This window comes from Tupaia chinensis, unplaced genomic scaffold (genome assembly GCF_000334495.1).
Source record: "Tupaia chinensis unplaced genomic scaffold, TupChi_1.0 Scaffold000355_1, whole genome shotgun sequence".
Lineage (NCBI taxonomy): Eukaryota > Metazoa > Chordata > Mammalia > Scandentia > Tupaiidae > Tupaia > Tupaia belangeri.
Genome location: NW_006159850.1, coordinates 12,565,193 through 12,586,498, shown reverse-complemented (window position 1 = coordinate 12,586,498; position 21,306 = coordinate 12,565,193). Strand labels below are relative to the sequence as shown.

The window sequence follows — 21,306 nt, the reverse complement described above, 5'->3', positions numbered from 1 at the left end:
ATTTACATTCTTCCCATTTGTTTAACCCTCTTCCTAACCCAAAGAAAGAATTTAAATTTCATGCATATAGGGACTTGGTTTTGTTTACTGCTATGTCCTCAAACCCTTTGAATAGCGGTCTTCAACCTTTCTGGCACCAGGCACAGATTTTGTGGAAGATAATTTTTCCACAGACCAGGGATGAGCAGATAGTTTGGGGATGATTCAAGTGCATTCCATTTATCATGTACTTCACTTCTATTACTACTCCATTATAATATATAACAAAATAACTATACAACTCACCATAATGCAGTACTTGCAGCTGCCCTCAATGACAGCATCACTGCCTCAGCTCCACCTCAGATCATCAGGCATTAGATCCTTATAAGTAGTGTACAACCTGAGTCCCTTGTGTGTTTACAACAGGGGTCATGCTTCTATGACGATCTAATGCTGATGTGACAGGAGGCAGAGTTCAGGTGGTAATGTGAGTGATGGGAACAGCTGGAAATACAGAAGCTTTACTCACTCACTTGTTTACCACTCACCTCCTCCTGTGTGGCCCAGTTCCTAATGGGTCACAGAATGGTACTGGTCCATGGTTCAGGGCTTGGGACCCTGTTTTAAAAAATGCCTGGCACAGAGCAGACACTAATACACATTTGTGTATTAAACGGTAGAATCCTAAACATTCATTAGGTCAGAAGCCTGGGGAAAAGAGTTGACATCCCAAAGGTAAAGAGAAGAGACATGGTTTATTTGGTAACAAGGAGTAAAAAGGAATTCTCAATTCCTCTTTTCTCTTCCGGTGGCTGAACTGCAGTAGCCATAAGAATGACAACACACAGTTCCTTTGCAGACCTGGATCTTTTGCAGATATGCAAAGATGCCTGAATTAAACGATGTGCAGTTATTACTTTCTAGACAGAAGTACCAATTGTTGTGCTTTCTGGAGTATCAGTGGTGATTACATTCTCCTTCTTGTCTTCAGGTTTCATAGCAGGAAACAGAAGTACTTCCTACAAGAAACAGAAAAGCATTTTGAAGCTAAGAAACACTATGAACATTTTTTTCTCAGCTACCCACTCATTCCATTATTGCTAACATCCAAATCTGGAGATCTGTACACCCAAGTTGAAAAGACAGCTGTGTTGTTCTTTTATTTCAACACAGTCCTTCTCATGGGATAACAAGTTTCCACACCTTCCAAAGCTAACTTAAGTGGAATGACATAATGCATGTAGAGGGCTTAGCACCTCCCTGTATCTTCAAGAACTGCAAACAATTAGTATTCCTCTTGCCTGAGGCAGAGAAAACAAAATCTCCCAAGGTCAGAGGCTCTGATCCTCCTGGGAGGTGACATGTGTGCAGCCTTTGCCTGTACCAAAGCCCTTCCTTTATTCTCCGTGCCCACAATGCTCTGCCTCCAACATAGTGTAGCTCCTTCTGGGCAGTGTGGACCAGGAGGACCTCTATGTACCTTGATGTTATTGGAGTCAGTGAGAAACATAGTGACACGGTCAATGCCCATGCCCCAGCCAGCCGTAGGGGGCAGCCCGTACTCTAGGGCGGTACAGAAGTTTTCATCTATGAACATGGCTTCATCATCACCAGCGGCCTTGGCCTAGACAAAGGAACAAGAACCAAGAAGCGACATTATTCCAGGACATCTCGGTGTCTAAGTTAACACATTTAAAATGCTCAAAGAGGTCACATCATTCCAGAATGTTCCTTGCACTCAGGACTTGATGGGAATTGGTTTCCCAGTAACTCTAGGACTGAGACATTTCTTCCAAAAACCTAGGAGACAAAACTGGTAAAATCTATCTCAGAACATACACATTTTTCTGACATTCAAACACCTCTAGTCTAATGACACTAATTCTCAGAGCCTCTGATCATTCCCAAGGTCTTCCTCCCATTTCCTGAAGTCATACATTGTTCAGTGGGAGTGTAGGACAGTGAGGGCTGTCTTCATTAATTTAATCATTCCCAAGTAACCTCAATGAACATACAACCTTAGAAAAAGGATGTTCTTGCTAGACAAATATCTTTAAGACAGGCATCACACTCCCATATAAATAATCATAACCAAGCTCTTCTTACGTATTATACGGTCAGAACCCAAGTCTCCATCTCAAAATTTGATCCCCCCGCCCCCCAACAAAGCCTACGTTTCTCCTTCAGTTGGGCTGAAGTCATCAAGAATGCATATGCTGACACAGATCAGGGTTAAGGTGGGTAGGTTTTGGTGACTGGTCACAGTGACGCAATGTGTGCATTTGGTTACACTCTTTTCCTACCTTGGCCTGTTCTTCGAAGAGCTGCCGCTGCCGCATGGGGTCATTCAGCTCAGTGTAGGCATTGCATATCTCCTTCTTCATAACAAACAGCTCAAAGCGTTCTGTCAGACCTGCTTTAGAGCGGTGCCTAAAGATAGGAAATCAAATATTCAGACCTCTAGTAATCTAACATCTGATAACAAGAATTCCTGAGTTCTAGTGGGTTCAAAAGTTACTGACTGCAACCTGAAGTCTGCATGCACACTCAGCACCTAATCATTTTGTACAACAGTGAGGAGAGTGAGAGAGACCAGAAAGAGCTCATTATCTTCCTAACAAGCCAGTGTGGTAGACTGTTACACTTAACCACAGCTCCTGCATCCAGGCCCTTCTGCAGCCCCTCTGGTTTGGCTAATGAGATATTACACAAGGATTGGAATGTTTCCCCTTAGAATCTGACCACTATGCTAAAAGGAGGCCCAATTTATGCTTCCAGAGAGGCCACAGGAAGAGGCCCTGGAAGACAATGATCCCATGCACACAGGCTATGTAGAAAAGAACCAAAGTGCTCTATAAGATTCACAGTTGAAAAAAGCCACTTGAGTTACCCTAGCCAACACCATGTGGCGCACAAAGACCACCCAGTCAACCTACTAGACTTTGAAAATTGTTGTTTTATGCTGGTTAGATTTTGGAATATTTATGCAGCAATAGGCAACTGAAACACCATGCTTTATCTTACCATTTAGCCAAAGGGCTCATTATCTGTGGGTGATCACAGATGAATGTAGGATTGATGCAAGTCACTTCCAGGAACTCCCCAACGAGCTTAAATAGAAAGTAAAGCAGAGCTCAACATGGCTTCTGAATAGTCTTTTGATCATCCCAGCCCAGGTGGGAGATTTCAGCTCCCGCCCAGATGGGTTTAGCCTATAGCTTTTCAAAGGCTGGAAAGGCTGAACTGGGATTACACATGAACAAAGTGGCGTAGATCTTGGGAGGACAATTCAGTGTTTCCTAATTCTCTTGATCTTCTTTTTTTACATACTCCCCTCAGTGGTGTTTGCGGGCTTCTTAGGGAGTGGGGAACTGGTCAGCACTGGGTGTGACTATGTATAAGGGCAAGGCCTCTCACCTTATCAAGGAGCCTGGCTGTGGTCCGAGGTGGAGGGCATTCAACACCTTTTGCCACACAGATGTCATCAAGGATTTTGCGAGTTTCTGTAACAGAAATGTACAAATTAGGACAGAAGACATTGCACGAGTCCAACAAAAATATACATAAAGAGTAGTGAGGAAAATCCTGGCTCTGACCCACCCAATCAAATTCTGAGCTGAACAGGAAGAAGGGGCCATGTAATGGAGGACTGTGCCACCATACCTTCCGTTTCAAAGAGGTTTGTTTCTGGAAGCTTCACCCCCAGGGCCTTCTCAAGCTCTTCTACCATGCTGATTCTCCGGAAGGGCGGAGTGAAGTCAATATCATAGCCTTGCCCCTCCGGGCCATCTGGGTGGTAGATGACCTTATACCCACCTGTAATGTGCTTCACCATCCCTGGGAGAGAAAGTTGCCATTTAAAGAGGATGAAGCCCAGGAAGCCCACCTTTGAGCCCACCAGTCCCCAGGGAAGTGAGAAAGACAAGAGAGTAAGAGTCACCTGAAAGCATCTTCTCTGTGATTTCCATGAGATCGTGATAGTCTGCATAGGCCATGTAGAACTCACAGGTGGTGAACTCAGGATTGTGAGTCAAATCAATTCCTTCATTCCGGAACTGGCGTCCAATTTCATATACCCGGTCGATGCCACCAACCACTAGCATCTAACAACATATGGCCATAGTCACTGCAGCTAGTCTTAACAGCTCTGGAAAGTTTCTGTCTATAAAAGCCATAACTTGGCTTTCACAGCTCAGGGATGCTCTCAAGTTGCCACTCAGGATGCTTAGCACTCTTTAGACACAAGTAGTCAATGGTTATTGCTTTTTCAGTTGTCCAGAACTTAATACTCTGCCTACGTCTTGAGCGACTCCCACCTTATGTGTCTGAACCTCTCCAAGGAAGAAGTCTTTCTTGGAGTTAGCCTACAGCCATGTGACCCAAATTCCCCACATACACCTGTGGAAGTTCAACAAGGAAGCTACTAAAGGATGGCTGGGAAAGATAACCCCTTTGCTCTCTTCCTTTCAATGTTTTACTTGTTGTAGGGACATTCTTTTATTTTAGATCTTTTTCTCTTTCTCCAGCAAGCATGTGTGGAAATAGAGACAGAGGAGAGGAAAAGTGTGAAATTATGCCTCAGGGGAGTGGCCACGCCATAATCCCTTCTCCATTTTCCTCTGGATTGTGGGCATGTAAGCACATGCGTCTGGCATGTCTTTTAAGCCACCTGGACCGCAGAATTGACTATGTGGGATCTAGCAACTTAACAACCATACCACCTATTGGACCTGAGAAATTCTAGAAGTGTTTACATTTATGAACCTGACAGACTAGAATATACTTGATCATTTTACCTTCAATGGTCCTGATTTCTGACTGCACCTGTCTAGCCAATGGTATTCCAGCTTTGTTAAGGGAATGAGACATCTTATTATTGATTACCTTATGGTAGAGTTCTGGAGCAATTCTCATATATAAGTTCATGTCCAGCTCGTTGTGGTAAGTGATAAAAGGCTTGGCCACAGCTCCCCCTGGGATGATGTTCATCATGGGAGTCTCGATCTAAAAAAAAAGACAGTGAGAAACATTTGGTCCTCAGACAATCCAGCATCTTGGGAACAGCTTATACTATGCATTTAACACAGTGTATTCTTGTTATATCACAAAATAAAAGTAAGTTCACCAATGCCATGCAAGTGCGTGACCAAAAAACCAAAAATCAAACAAACAAAAAAAAACCACACGGCTTGATTTTCCAGAATAGTGTTTCAATTTCTTAATAGTACCACGAACTTTAAAAAAATAATTTATTTATTTAATTTTACTAATTATTATTTTTATTTTTAAATTTGCTATAGGGCACATACACTCACCAGAGAAAGAGAGGGGGAAAGTGAGAAAGCAAACCATCAGGTCTGGGACTTGAACCACAGTTGGCCATATGGGAGTCCAGCACGCACACCACCACGTGACCTGCTGCCCCAGTACCATAACCTTTAACAAGCTGTAAATGGGAATCCAAATGAGTACAGCTTTCCTTGAGATAATTTGTAATATTTATTAAAAATGTAACTGCTTAAGCCAGCAGGCAGCATAGTGTTAAGGGTGCTGGACTCTCACATGGGTGACTGTGGTTCAAGTCTCAGACCTGGTGGTTTGAAACTCATGCTAGGTATGAGTGCACGCATGCCCAAAATCTGAAGAGGAGAATGGAGGAGAAGGGACTGGAGTGTGGCCATCCCTCCTGTGTGGGGGGATGATTTCATACCTTCTCCCAAAATCTCTCTTGGATGGACCACATATATGACGGCAGACCCCTGAGATAACAGGTTATGCTATATAGCCTCGGTGTGCAGTAAGCTATATGATCTGGGTTTATGTAAGTATACGCTATGATGTTTGCAAAAATGATGAAATTGCTTAATGAAATTGCATTTTTCAGAATATATTCTTGTCGTCTATGTATGACTGTGTATGTGTACACATACGAACTTGTAAACGGCTCCAGAATACATTGTTAAGTGGAAAACAAAGCAGATCCATAATGATAAATGTAGTGTGATCTTATATTTAAAGCAAAAAAGAAAAACCTCTCTAAAACATTTACACACATGCAATCCATATGCAATATATGTATGTATACATGCGTAATAAATGGTGAGGAAGGATACACATCAAACTCAAGTTTGGAAAGAGGAGTTAAGTTGGGAGAAGTAAGATAGTACTTTCAGTTTTGCTTCTATTTACTTCTTAAATGTTTGAATTTGTTTTACAGTACAAATACTTGCCTTTTCCATAGAGTTAAAAATATTTTTAAAAATGCTACAAAAAAGTTAAATGATTGGGTAACATCATAGGATGTTTTCATGTAGACAGTACCATAACTTGCCCCTTATCTTTTTTTTTTTTTTGAGAGATTTTCACTGTAGGGCGCATGCGCTCGCCAGACAGACAGAGAGAGACAGAGAGACAGAAAGCGAGAAATCACCCCCCAGGGGGGATGGTCACGCCGCAATCCCTTCTCCTCCATTCTCCTCTCGGGATCTTGGGCACGCACGCACACGCGCCCGGCGTGAGTTTTAAGCCACCGGGTCCGGGACACGAACCGCGGTCGACTACGTGGGAGTCCAGCGACATAGCCATTACGCTAACTGCTGGTTCCCACTTGCCCCTTATCTTGAAAGTTACATCCTGCCTTCCTAATCAGCACTAAGTAAGCAAGGTTAGACAAAGATGTTGGTAAAAAAGGGGACATTCTTAAACATGAAGGATAGTGACATGGAACATGCCTTAGAAGAGGAAGGGAGGGATGGTAAGAGGCATGCATAGCAAGACAGTTCCTTATCTCAGGTAAAGATCTCTCCATCACCTCTAGAAATCCCAGCTCATCCAAGAAACTTCTTATATATGTGATGATCTTAGAGCGGATGATAAATTTTTGCCGCACAAAGTCATTCAGGATCAAATCCAAGTATCTCTGACGATATCTTGTTTCCTAAACCAAAAGCAGCAGTTAGAAATCACTGATAAGTCTGATGTGATGGTATGACAAAATAAATGGAACACATCTTTGAGCCACAGCTAGCAGCCATGAGACCTTACCTTGTCTTTGAGGCCAAAGTGAAGATGCGGTAACATGTGCAAGCAGGGAGATAGCAGCGTGATTTCGTAGGGAATGATGCTCAGTTCACCTTTCTTGGTTTTCCCAGGATTCCCCTGAACTCCAATTATGTCTCCCCGACGCAGTTTGTTATTTATATGAATAAATTCTTCTTCTGATTTATAATTCCTGGGTGAAAAGACATGTGATTCAGTATATAGTAGTTCAAATAATACCAACCAGTGGTTTACTCTGGAACCCTCTACTCATCTGTTAATAACTATAAATGTGTCTCTAAGAGGAATCTCAGATTCAGATATAACAGTTGAAAGAATTATATTTTTTTAGGTGGGTGTAAAAGCAATTGTGGTTTTGGACCTGAATTTCAAATCATTATAATTGGGCTGACACATAACTTTATTAATCAAAACAGAATCTATTATAATTAAGATATTTTTGCCAACAAGAAATAAGTTTATTTATTCCTGTAGTGTAAAAATCCATGCTTTAGGATTTGACAGACTCTTGGAAAGCATCTTCTGCATCCTGCTGGTTGTGGAAGTGTTTTCCCTGCAAAAAGTCGTTGAGATATTTTAAGAAGTGGTAATCAGTTGGCAGAAGCTCAGGTGAATATGGCAGATGAGGCAAAACTTGGTAGCTCAATTTATTCAACTTCTGAAATGCTGGTCGTGTGACATATGGTCGGGTGTTGTGGAGAGCTGGGCCTTTTCTGTTGATCAATGTAGGTTGTGGGCATTGCACTTTTCAGCACATCTTATTGATTTGCTGAGCATAATTCTCAGATATAATGGCTTTGCTGGGATTCAGAAAGCTGTAGTGGATCAGAACCCACCAGTGACTATGATCGTTTTTTTGGTTCAAGATTGGCTTTGAAAAGTGCTTTGGGGAACCAGCAGTTAGCATAATGGCTATGTCGCTGGACTCCCACGTAGTCGACCGTGGTTCGGGTCCCGGACCCGGTGGCTTAAAACTCACGCCGGGCGCGTGTGCGTGCGTGCCCAAGATCCCGAGAGGAAAATGGAGGAGAGGGGATTGCGGCGTGACCATCCCCCCTGGGGGATGATTTCTCGCTTTCTATCTCTATGTCTCTCTCTGTCTGTCTGGCGAGCGCACGCGCCCTACAGTGAAAATCTCTCAAAAAAAAAAGAAAAAAAAAGTGCTTTGGAGTTTCTTCTCAGTCTAACCACTGTGCTGGTTGTCAAATAAAATTCACTTTTCATTGAATGTCATAATCCAATTGAGAAATGATTCATTGCTTTTGCAAAGAATAAGAGAAGATGGTACTTCAGAATGACAATTTATTTTTTATTTTCAGTCAGTTCATGTAGAACCCACTTAATGAGCTTTTTTATCCCTTTTTTAAAAGAGAGATTTTTCACTAAAGAGCGCATGCACTGGCCAGAAAGACAGAAAGCAAAAAAATTGCTTCCCAGGGGTGGTGGCCATGACACAATCCCTTCTTCTCCATTCTCTTGAGATTTTGGTATACACACACATATGCACCTGGTTGTGGAGTTTTAAGCTACTGGGTCCAGGACTTGAATCACAGTTGACTACATCATGAGAGTCCAGCAATGTAACCATTAGGCCATCTGCTAGTCCTGCGAGCTTTTTCATCTCTCTGATTTGCTTCAAATGCTGACCATAGAATGGTGGATGCTGAGTTATTTGGCACCTTCTCATGTAATTTTAAGAGGATCAGCTTTGATGATTGCTCTCAATTGGTCATTGTCAACTTCCAATGGCTAGCCACCATACTCATTTTCAAGGCTCTCATCTCTTTTGCAAAACTTTTGCACCGCCACAACATTCTTAGCAATTCCTGGGCCAATGCATTGTTGATGTTGGGAGTTGTCTCTGCTGCTTTGTGACCCATTCTGAATTTGAGTAAGAAAACTGCTCAAATTGCTTTTTGTCTTAACTTCATTCCCGTAGTCTAAAATACATATATAATAAGTCATTACCAAAATCGTAAAGTGAGAAATGGTCAGTAAAATTATTATAAGCACATTTATTTAAGAATGTATCCAATATCAAACAGCAAATGCCAACAATGCAAAACTGCAATTACTTTTGCACCAACCTAGAATTTTTATAGTTGTGCAACTTGAGAATAGTCATTATTTTCCAGGTGACCAGATGGTCTTTTAATCTTCTAAGTCGTATCCAATCATGTCCCACTCTTTTCATCCAAATACCAAAGGGGAAATAAGACCACAGCAGCTTCTTTCCCCACTACCAACTATGCCGCTCCAAGTGAGCCTAGAAAGGCCTATAACTAGACAAGTATTTCTATGTACCTGGAATTGGCCATGACTTGTAGCTTGACCCCCTCTCCTCGAAGGTCATAGAAGATGAGTTTTCCTCCAGAAGCTCTTTTGGCATGGATCCTACCTAGAAAAAGAGCAAAAATATTGACTGAAAGAACTAGAAGCCATTTCATGATATCAGTGCCAAAAAGTTCCCTTTGCATTTTTTTTGTCAGGGCAGAACATAAACTAGAAAAATCTGCCTACAGCCCTGGGTGTAAGCCCCATCTTTTTGTTCATGCCAATGATCCCTATTTGAACCACTTAACGGCTTGCAAACCCTCTGGCTTTTTCTTTTTTAAGATATTTTTGCTATAATGTGGGTGCATTTGCCAGAGACACAGAGAGACAGAAGCAAGAAATCACCTCCCAGGAGGGATGGCTACACTGCAATCCCTTCTCCTCCGTTCTCCTCTCAGGATTTTAGACACACACACACCTAGCATGAGTTTCAAGCCACAGGTCTGGGACTCGAACCATATAGTTGGCCACATGGGAGTCCAGTGCCTTAACCAGTACACCACCTGCTGGCCCCCAAAAGCTCTGGCTTTAAAGATATTTACTAGATTTCTGCAAATGGCAATGCTGGTGGCTATACTTTTTTTTTTTTTTAATCTTCCTGAATCTTTAAATTAAAACAGAATGCACAACTAGATAGGCAAAGCCAAAAACCAATGGGGAAAATTTAAAACAAAATTATGTGGGAAGATATTTTCAGGAACCCCTAATACAAGTGATGGGGCAAACTACCAAAAACCCTAAGATCAAGTGGTGGGTAGAGGGATAGGGGTAGGCAACCTGATGGCATATGTGATAGATTTGAGAACTGCAGAATTCCTAAGCTGCCAGGTCCAGGATTCAAATTGTACAGATGCCCATGTGGAATATAGCTCACATAACCTCCAGGACACAGGCTGGCCTGATTTCATTTTTATTAATTAAGGAAAAGAAGATCCATTTGAGAAATTTCGACTCCAAAATAATAATGTTTTAGATACCATGCTTCAGGGCTCTGGTTACTCCACTTTTTTTCCCTAAACAGAATGAACAGTTTTGCTATTGGTAAAGTAGCCTCAGACGGAGACTAAGTGAAAGTAAAACTGGGAACCAGTGGGTAGCATGACAGTTGGGACACTGGATTCCCACATGGCCAACTGCAGTTCGAGTCCAGGACTTGGTGGCTTGTGCATGTACTTGCTCTCCCTGGTAAGTGCACATGCCCTATAGCAAATTAAAAAATAATATATAAAATTGAATAAATAATTCTTAATAAATAGACAAACCCAGACTTTCCTTTTTGCTACTGAGGTGTCCTGTCTATTGTGGGAGTTCAGTGAACTGTCAGGGAGTCTTCTTACCTGCCACCTTTAAGGTAATGTCAGTCAGGTGGTCTCCAGGTTGCAGGTGACTGTATTCTTGGATGAACTGAGTGAGTGAGATGTCTACATGGAACTTGTGTGGGTATGGGTCTTCCCCACTGACCTTCAGCTGGTGGACTGCTTGACTGCGGATCTTGTAGTATTGCTGATAAGGGAAAAAAAAAAAAAACCCAAAAAACAGAGCTCTTGAGAAGTTGAACCTGGTCAGATAAGTAGCCCATCTAGAAGAGTACTATATTCTGGTTCAGAGTGGCCCCAACACACTTAACCAAACTCTCTGTACCCATGAAATTACAGGACTACATACAGAATGAGATATGCATGTTAAAAAAAAGAATATACACACACACACACACACATACAGAGCAGCCAGATTCACAGCTGTAAAGAAAAGTCAAAATTACAAAATACAAGACTAGACAAAAAGAAAAACTGGAGTTCTACCCCAAATAATAAAATTTAGTAGGTATAGATGGCCTTGCTTACAACTTTTGTGGACTCATTTGTAGGATGACTCATTTATTTACTTAAATTTTTATTGTATTTTTTTGAGAGATTTTTGCTACAGAGCATGTGCACTTGCCAGAGACAGAGACAGAATGCAAGATCACCACCCGAGGGCATGGCCATGCCATAGTCCCCCTTCCTCCATTCTCCTCTTGGGATTTTGGGCACGTATGTACAAACATCTGGTATGAGTTTTAAGTTGCTGGCTCTGGGACTTGAGCAGCAGTGGATTTTGTGACAGTCCAGTGCCTTAACCACTACGCCACCTGCTGGTCCCTTATTTATTTTTAATTTGCCAGAGGTATAGGCGCTTGCCAGAGAGGAGGGAGGGAGGGAGGGAGAGAGGGAGAGAGGGAGAGGGAGAGAGAGAACCCTTCCATAGATAATCATGCTGCAATCTCTTCTCCTTTTCAGGATTTCAGGTGCGTGCACACACACACGTGCACACACACACCAGTGTTTTTTTCAAGGTGCCGGGTCTGGTACTAGAACCATGCAGTTTGCCATGTGGAATCCGGCCACCTTAACCACCAGGCCACTGGTTGGACCAATAATTTCTTTCTAACTACTTGCCTACCCCTGGCTTCATGTCAGATTTTTTTCCAAAGGTAGGCCCATGGGAAAACAAGAAATATTCTTTTTTGTCCCCTAAGAATTATTTATTTAGGGACCAGCAGTTGGCATAATGGCTATGTCACTGGACTCTCATGTAGTTGACTGTGGTTCGAGTCCCGGACCAGTGTGTGTGTATATGTGCCCAAGATCCTGAGAGAAGAATGGAGGAGAAGGGATTGTGGCATGGCCATCCCCCCTGGGGGGTGATTTCTCACTTCCTGTCTCCCTGGCAAGTGCATGTGCCCGATAGCAAAAATTCCCCTCCCCTCAAAAAAGGAGAATTATTTATTTAATTTTTAAAATTCATTTGTTTATTTTAAACTTAAGAGAGAGAAAGTGGGAAAGCAAGCCACCAGGTCTGGGACTCGAACCAAGGTTGGCAATATGGGAGTGAACAATGCTTTAACTATCACACCACCTGCTGGTCCCTGAAACAAGAAATATTCTATAGCAGGAGGCAAATTTTCCCTAATATGACTTCTCCATCCTGCTGTTTCATTGGGAAAACAGCCTTGGACAAGCTAAGAGTATGCTGAATCCTGAACAATTTTATTTACAAAATCAAGGAAGGGTTGATGAAGGGGAGTTGAGAAGTGGATCTAACCTGTGGAATGTAGTTTACCATTGCACTAGTTTAAAGTTAACCCTGTAGTTCATCTTTAGGGAGATAGATTCAAAGATTAATTAATTCCTTGGGAGTGTTGGGTTCTCCAAAATGCCTGTTGGGAGTTGATATAAAAAAACACTCAGGGCCTATCTGTTTAACAGGACAGAGTGGCAGGCCCTCCCTTGCCCATTGGTAGTCCTAGGGCTCAGTGCCTGTTCAGTTCCTATTTATCTTAAGTCACTGGCCCTTCTTACCGTCTATTACCATGGAATTTGCCATCAGCTTCAACAGAAGCTTTCTTGTCCCCATCCCTGCTGGTAGACCAGAAGACTCACATTTGGGTCCAGGCTCTCCTCCTCAGCACCCACACCATTGTCAGTGGTGTGGTTGATGGCAGCAGCAGTGGCCTGGCTCAACTGTTTCTCACTGAGTTCCTTCTGCTTGGCCTCCGTATGCTGAATCCTGAACAATTTTATTTACAAAATCAAGGAAGGGTTGATGAAGGGGAGTGGAGAAGTGGATCTAACCTGTGGAATGTAGTTTACCATTGCACTAGTTTAAAGTTAACCCTGTAGTTCATCTTTAGGGAGATAGATTCAAAGATTAATTAATTCCTTGGGAGTGTTGGGTTCTCCAAAATGCCTGTTGGGAGTTGATATAAAAAAACACTCAGGGCCTATCTGTTTAACAGGACAGAGTGGCAGGCCCTCCCTTGCCCATTGGTAGTCCTAGGGCTCAGTGCCTGTTCAGTTCCTATTTATCTTAAGTCACTGGCCCTTCTTACCGTCTATTACCATGGAATTTGCCATCAGCTTCAACAGAAGCTTTCTTGTCCCCATCCCTGCTGGTAGACCAGAAGACTCACATTTGGGTCCAGGCTCTCCTCCTCAGCACCCACACCATTGTCAGTGGTGTGGTTGATGGCAGCAGCAGTGGCCTGGCTCAACTGTTTCTCACTGAGTTCCTTCTGCTTGGCCTCCTTCTCTGCCACTTTCTTCTCAGCTTTCAGGCGTCTCTTTAGCTCACTGTTGAGAGGATGAAACCATTCAATATGATAGCTGCCTTAAGAGTCTTCTATGTTCTACCCACAGTCATTAATCCTAGGCATTAGGTCCCAACTAAAACCAAGATCCAACAGAACAAAGACAATCCTACATAAACGTTCATATTTAGAATGGAGGAAAAAAGTTTTTCTAGAAAATCAGCAGGCTAGGTTTTTTTCTCAAGCTAATGAGGCTAGAGAGTTCCTTGAAGACAGGAAGGGCTGCTACAGGGCCCAGCTAGCCTCACAGATTAATTGATCCTTTGGGAGTATTTATCTAAGTGGTCTGGGGTATCTCCTGTAAGTTCCTACAGCACAGATCTCATGTGTGATGAAGCAACTACTCCAGCTCTGTCTGCCACAACCACTCTCCTTCCCTAAAGAATGAATTAGGCTGAGAATAGGGGAGAGCTGGCTCTTCAGAGCTCAACAATGTACACCACCGACAATCTCTCCAAGAATGGCCTTCAGCAGTGGTTTTCTGCTGGAGCCTGACTTTGACAACAGAGTATACGAGTGTACAAAACAAGATGATATGGGTATAATATACCACCTTTGTAGTTAGACTGCCTGGGTCTAAATTCTGACATGCCTACCAATTATGTGACCTTGGGTGAGTAATTTAATTTTTCCCAATCTGTAAAATGGAAATACTAACAGAAATACCTCACCATTTGTTTTATGAAGATTCACATGTCTATGAAGAAATGACCCTGTCTCTGGGGGTTAGCATTCAAATGTAAGCTGTTCTTACGAACTAACTCTTCTCTCTATCCACCTAGGTCAGAAACCTATAGATCTGGATGCATTTCTGCTTAAATTTCTTGCTTTCCATATTGTTAATACTTGCCCCATGAGACTCTGAAAACCAAAACAATGTGGACAACTCAGTATCCCTTACAATCTGAACACACTATGTGAACCCTAAAACAAAACAGATTTGGCTACTGAGGACACCCTCTTATTACAAGAGAATTTATGAATCATTCTTCAAGCACTGACAATCATCAAACATTCTGCAATACTGACCCACTGTAAAAGATACCAAGTCATGCCCGTATACTATCTGGCTTAAGGTCACATTCTTCATGTTCAATATAAGTTCAGAGTAACAAAAAGAAAATTAATTGGGTATTTGAATCAATCAATCAAAATAATTTTCATTACTACAGGTAGGCAACTCTTTCTAGTTATAATCTGTCTCCTAAGAGTGATCCAGAAAACATTACCAGGGACCAGCAGATGGTGTAATGGTTATGTCACTGAACTCCCACATACTTGACCATGGTTTGGGTTTTGAGTTCTGCAGCTTAAAACACACCAAGCACATTGTGTGTGTGCCCAAACTCTCAAGAGGAGAATGAAGAAGAAGGAATTTCAGTGTGGCCATACTCCCAGTGTGTGCGGGGTGTTTTCTCACTTTCTGTCTCTCTCACAAGCACATGCACCCTATAGCAAAAATCTCTCTCTAAAAAAAGAAAAAAGAAAACATTTCCAAAACAGTATGGAATCTGTCATGCTATCAGCCAGTCAGTGGGCATCTAAGACTATCTAGAGGCCTAAAAAATATGAAAGGTGCATGTGCATGCCCCAAATCCCTATAGGATAGAAAAACGGAAGAAAAGGAATTGTGTGACCTTGCCTCACTTGGAGGAGGGAGGTATGTTCTTCTTCTGTATGGGAAGAGCAGACATCCTGTGGCTTATAAACAAATACAAACGAAATTATTTCAAGAAGGATTTACTCTTGGGACCAGCAGTTAGTGTAATGGCTATGTCGCTGGACTCCCACGTAGTCGACCGCGGTTTGAGTCCCGGACCCGGTGGTTTAAACTCAGCCAGGCATGTGGGCATTCGTGCCCAAGATCCTGAGAGGAGAATGGAGGAGAAGGGATTGTGGCGTGGCCATCCCCCCGGGGGGTGATTTCCTGCTTTCTGTCTCTCTGTCTCTGTCTGTCTGTCTGGTGAGCGCACACGCCCTATAGCAAAAATCTCTCAAACAAAAAAAAAAAAAAGAAGGATTTACTCTTAACACTATTATAGATAGGATCTACAAGTGATCTCAAGACTCTGAGGGAAGAAGATTTGAATTTATTAAAGAGAAAATGAGAAAGGACTAAAGTTTCAGTAGTAGAACTCTTTGTAGGAACAAGTCCAAAGACTTAGCCAGGGGCTTAACAAATAATAAAATTAGAAAGGAAAGAATTTTTGCTCTCAGAGCAATGAAGAAGGTAAGGGCACCAACCTTCTTGTATTAGAAAGTGGCTTGTCCTTGTGAAGCGCTGTGAAAGGAGCAAGTTGACCCAGTCGCAGTTCCCTCTGACCCCACACTGCCCAGGAGGTTTGGCGCAGGGACCCCCTAACAAGCTTTACAGCAGCTTGCGTCAACATGGCAGAACACCCTGGAACTAACGATTACCACCACCTGGCAGGAAACACAGAGATGTGGTGTCAGGTGGGATAGACAGTATACACACACCCAACCAGCACTCTTATAGGTTGGGGGGGGGTCATGTCTCCACTATCTTTTAACTTAAGACTCTCTTAATGGACAGTAACCCTGAATCACAGACTGTGCAACTGTAACCGACAACGTTCTCAGTACTGGCTACAGGAATAAAGTGCACATCTGGGGTCAAAAGTCAACAAGTCAATCAATAGCTTACAGGCATAAATGATTACAACATTTTAGAACACAGAAGACAAATGTGAGAGTGTTTTTGAGGCCCCTGAAGTGTGGTTTCTCTCCCGAAGGTAAACTATGTGGCCACAAGATGGCAATAGGAAGCACATAAAATAAGAAGAAAATGTCACAATTAAGTGCAAACTCCTGATGAGGCTAAAAGCATAAAACACCTGAGTCAAAGATAAGACTTGTTTGTAATTCTAGAAATAAGAAAATTTCAGGAAGGGTCATAGCCTACAGTATGTTTATACATTATTAACAGTGGAAGGCAACAGAATATAGGGATCATGCTCCTTATTATGTTCAAATAAACAAGAGGGGAACCTTTAATTCAGGAATGAGTTACATGGGGGACCTGCAGATGATGAAATGGCTACATTGCTGGACTTCTATATAGTCAACCGTGGTTTGAATCCCGGACCTGGTGGCTTAAACTCACGCTAGGCGCATGTGCATGCGTGCCCAAGATCGTGAGAGAATGGAGAAGGGATTGTGGTGTGGCCATCCCCCTGGGGGGGGGAGTGATTTCTCACTTTATTTCTCTCTCTCTCCCTGTCTTTCTGGAGAGCGCACATGTCCTATAGCAAATACGTCTCCAAAAAAAAAAAGAATGACTTATATGGGCAGGCAGCCCATCTGTTTTGAAATGAGGGGACAATACCTGGCATAAAATGGTGCTCACTAAATATTTCAGACCAAGAAAGTTCTAAGAACAATTAGCAAATACAAGGACTAATCATAAAAAATTATTTTAGTTCACTGTTACTAGAGAAATATTCAGTCAACAGACTGTTCTAGACAATGTGAGGTAGTACAATACAATCAGTAGAAAGACATGGACTGTGCAATTATCAATGTGAGTTTGGATCTCTGCCCCAGTGTCTTTGATCATTCCTAAACCACACTTCAGTTAACACTCTTAATTCCCAGGACCTGTTTATTAATTTGAACATAGGACATTAACACTTCTCTTGCAAGGTTATTGAGATTAAACAGAACAAGCTTGTGTAGATCTAGCATTGCACCTGGCACATTAAGTTGCTCAAAACAGTGGAAGCTGCATTTAATCTAAATTGACCTTGGCCAGTCTCAGAGATCAATGGGGAAGGGAGCTGGATCCTATATGGCTGACTAGGAGTACCAGGCCAGGCAACTTGAAACAAACAAACAAATTTGTTATGTTATGCGTATGTGCTCTATGTGCTCGCCTGCCCCAAATCACCACAGGTTTGAGAAATGGAGAAGGGAATGCAGTGTGACTGTGTCCTATGGGGGATACTTTTTCCCTCTATCTCTGTCTCTCTCGTTAGCAGGAGCATATGCCCTTTGGAAACTAAAAAGAAAAAAGAAAGCAATTGACCAGTGTCCTTTTAGTTTTTTTTTTTTTTTTCCTTGCCATAGAGCGCTTCCCAACACCGGAGAAAGATAAGAGAAAAAGTGAAGACACCATCCCCTGGGAGAACGGCCACTGGCAATCCCTTCTCCTCTATTGTCCTTTCAGGATTTTAGGCATATATGCATATGTGCCTGGTGATTTTCAAGCCACTGGGTCCAAGACTTGAACAGTGATCGGCCATGTGGGAGTCCTGCACCTTAACCACCACGCCACCAGTTGGCCCTGACCAATGTTCTTAATTCACCCTAAAATCCTATTCTCAACTGTAAACCTTGCTCTCAAGGTATCTGTGATTTACAGTCCTATAATTCAATTACTGATGTAATAGATTAAAGTCCAATTTTCCCTAAGGAAGTAGTCCAAGATCAGGTTCCAAACATCTACAGAAATCTACTGGATTACTTTAATGAAGGACAACCAAAGGATATCAGGGTGCTATCACATCATAAATATAGTATTGCCTTTATTATTTTTATAAAATATTCAAAACATAAGGTTAGAAATACAAAAGGAAACTTACCAATACTTATTCACTGAGTGCCTAGAGCAATTCCCTCAGTGTTCAGCAAGAGGATTAAGCCCTAATACACTGAGGCAGCCATGGTACATGATAATTTAACTTCTCTCCTAGGACTCTGGAATGGAGCTATTTATGGGCCATCCTTTGGAACATTAAGAAAACATTCCAGAGGCTGGCAGGTGGCCTGGTGGTTGAGAGTGCTGGACTCCCACATGGCCACCTGAGGTTTGAGTCCCACACCTGGCAGCTTGCTTTCTCACTTTCCCCTTCTCTCTCTCTCACTCTGGCCCTCTCTGGTCAAATTAAAATAAATAAATAAAATATTTAGGAAAAAGTAAAATGATTGCCCCTGTTTTGTGGTTCAAATGTGGAACCCCAGTTGAAAGGGAGTGTGGAACACAGAGGATCTACTTACAGATCCTTAGAATAGCCCTCATACATCGGTGCACAACACAATTTTAGAACTGGTCCCTTTTAATACTGTACATAAGGTTCAGAATCATCTCGATAAGGTCAAGGAAATTTTAAAGGGCAATCTGAAAAGACAGAATGTCTAACATTTCTCCAACCTCTTTGGGGAGTGGCTCAATAAACGAACGCATTTCTTGGAAGCAGGTTGGGAAGAAGGCAGGCGTGTTCTGCTTTCCTTTCCTGCTACCTCTCAGTTCTGGTGCTCGCCTCTTCTCCGCATTCTCTCACTCCGGGAATACGACATGGGGACCCCCGCCCCCAGTACCAGCAGTGACCCGGGGGATTTCGTTTCCGGGGCGCGGAGGCTACATGCCCACATGTGCGTATCCACGAGAGTCGCAAGAAGGCCCCTGCTCGACCCTTTCGGCGGCAACCTCGAGGCGCTTCCCAGCCCCGACTTTCCGACCGCAATGACCTTAAGAACCCGCAACGACACTTACTTCTTGCTCAGTTTGGGCTCGCCGCCATCCACTTTCACTTCAGGCTCCTGTACCGCGGCCATCCTCCTGGAGGGCCCGACCCGACAGTGAAGAGCTGGCACGACAGTTTCCAGGTCAGGGGCCGGAGCCCCGCCTCTTCCGGGAGAGAGGGGCGGGCTCACTGGGCGGCGCGGCTCGGCAGCGCAGGCGCAGGGCTGGGCGTCGAGGCCGCGGCGTTGGTGGCGGCGGCTCAGCGCGCTCGTGGTTCCTGCCGCTCGTCAGCGGGCTGCTCTTTGGCTACCTGGAGTCTGCCATGGCGGAGGCCATGGACGTGGGCAAGGACCCCAACGGGCCCACCCATTCCTCGACCTTGTTCCTGAGGGAAGACGGCAGCTCCATGTCCTTCTACGTGCGGCCCAGCCCGGCCAAGCGCCGGCTGTCGACCCTCATCCTGCATGGCGGCGGCACGGTGTGCCGGGTGCAGGAGCCCGGGGCGGTGCTGCTGGCCCAGCCCGGGGAGGCGCTGGCGGAGACCTCGGGCGACTTCGTCTCCACGCAGTACATCCTGGACTGCGTGGAGCGCAACGAGAGGCTGGAGCTGGAGGCCTATCGACTGGGCCGGGTCGCGGCGGCCCTGACAAAGCCGGGGACTCAGGCCGTGGGCGCCACGGAGCCGGAGCCACAGCCGCCGCCGCTCACGGTACGGATAGCTTTCACCGACGCGGACGACGTGGCTATCTTAACCTACGTGAAGGAAAATGCCCGCTCGCCCAGCTCCGTGACCGGCAACGCCCTGTGGAAGGCGATGGAGAAAAGCTCGCTCACGAAGCACTCTTGGCAGTCCATGAAGGATCGCTACCTCAAGCACCTGCGGGGCCAGGAGCATAAGTACCTGTTGGGGGACGCGCCAGTGAGCCCCTCCTCCCAGAAGCTGAAGCGCAAGGCGGAGCAGGACCCCGAGGCTGCGGATAGTGGGGGTGAGTCCTGCTGCTGGCGCGTGTGGGTTCTCAGTGGACACCCTTTGGGGAATAGCTTCGGGTGGGGTGTGTTTTCTTTCTTTCTTTCTTTCTTTCTTTCTTTTCTTTTCTTTTCTTTTCTTTCTTTCTTTTCTTTCTTTTCTTTTTTTTTAATTGTTATGGGGCGCGTGTGTTCGATGGAGAGACAGAGAAGGAAAGCCCAGTGGATTTGTCTACGCTGCAATCTCTTCTCCAGTTTTCTTTCCGTATTTTGGGCACGCTTTCAAAAGCCCCAACGTGTTTTTTAAGTCTTTAGGTTGGGCGCTCGAACTGACAGTCGGTCATATGGGATCCAGCCGCCCTGCCTATCCCATGTCTCCTTCCAGCTCCTTAGGATTGGGGAGTCTCCAGAATGCCCAGTTTCATTCAGCCGGAACTAGGAATGAGAACCCATGGTAAGCCTTGTGGCTTTCCAGCATTGCAGTCTAGTAGGCCACTGAGTGGGCCACCTAAGCTGGGCTCAAAATGCATTTTTAATGCAGTTGAATTCAAAGTTGGGATTCACTTACAGTTAGGACACAGTAAAATCTGTTTACTTTTGGTATAACTGGTATCAGCAGCTTGAACTGACCCTTTTGTTCAAAGAAGCGTGCTTCCTCCTCTGCCCACTTCCCTTTTCTTCTTTTTTTTTTTTGGAGAGGTTTTTGCCATAGGGCATGTGCTCGCCAGACAGACAGAGACAGAGAGACAGAAAGCGAGAAGTCACACCCCAGGGGAGATGGCCACGTTGTAATCCCTCCTCCTCCATTCTCTCGGGATCCTGGGCATGCACACACACTGGGTCTGGGACTCGAACCGCGGTTGACTACATGGGAGTCCAGTGACATAGCCATTACGCTAACTACTGATCCCCCCACTTTCCTTTTCTAATATTTGAAGTCTGGTAGATAACATATATTCTGCTACTCTGTATGCTTAGGAATTTTGTTTTTAGTAAAATGACATTCCAGGTTTATTCATTCATGGTCCCTAAATTAATTCTTAAAAAAAACAAAAACAATAAAAACCTTCTCATGATACTATCAGAAGGCAAACTGAAAGAAACATTTCTATTATAATAAATAACAGACTCAGTTAACATCTGAAGAGCTCTCAGAAGTCAATAAATGAAAGGAAAATTTAAGAGAATAACGGGGACAGAAAGTGTAACAAGTTGGGACTAGCAGTTAGCGTAATGGCTATGTCGCAGGACTCTCACGTAGTCGACCGCGGTTCGCGTCCCGGACCCAGTGGCTTAAACTCACGCCGGGCGTGTGTGCGTGCGTGCCCAAGATCCCGAGAGGAGAATGGAGAAG

The 21,306-nt window shown here is 43.9% G+C and overlaps 2 protein-coding genes across 5 annotated transcripts in view; one reads left to right on the top strand and one right to left on the bottom strand.

Annotated features, from left to right (window-relative positions):
- Positions 1–718: 718 nt before the first annotated feature.
- Positions 719–19,148, bottom strand: KARS1 (lysyl-tRNA synthetase 1). 4 transcript variants are annotated; one of them, XM_006152612.3, is made up of 16 exons: positions 19,017–19,109; positions 15,749–15,928; positions 13,439–13,487; positions 12,798–12,908; positions 10,713–10,878; positions 9,346–9,439; positions 7,027–7,213; positions 6,794–6,919; positions 4,867–4,986; positions 3,923–4,085; positions 3,646–3,819; positions 3,400–3,485; positions 3,007–3,092; positions 2,286–2,412; positions 1,463–1,606; positions 719–1,001 (listed from the first exon to the last, which is right to left on the bottom strand). In XM_006152612.3, exons 2-16 carry the CDS (start codon positions 15,892–15,894, stop codon positions 903–905), a joined length of 1,878 nt encoding a protein of 625 aa, XP_006152674.1. In that variant the 5' UTR covers positions 15,895–15,928; positions 19,017–19,109; the 3' UTR covers positions 719–902. The 4 variants fall into 4 exon arrangements, with proteins under 4 accessions (XP_006152674.1, XP_006152677.1, XP_006152676.1 ...); XM_006152615.3 differs by lacking the exon at positions 15,749–15,928 and having other exon boundaries at positions 19,017–19,148; XM_006152614.3 differs by lacking the exon at positions 12,798–12,908 and having other exon boundaries at positions 13,328–13,487.
- Positions 19,149–19,197: 49 nt separating this feature from the next.
- Positions 19,198–21,306, top strand: part of TERF2IP (TERF2 interacting protein) — an 8,321-nt gene continuing 6,212 nt past the window's right edge. Inside the window, exon 1 of the mRNA XM_006152617.3 lies at positions 19,198–19,972. Coding sequence (XP_006152679.1) covers positions 19,309–19,972 — 664 coding nt within the window. The 5' untranslated portion in view covers positions 19,198–19,308. The remainder of the gene's footprint in view (positions 19,973–21,306) is intronic.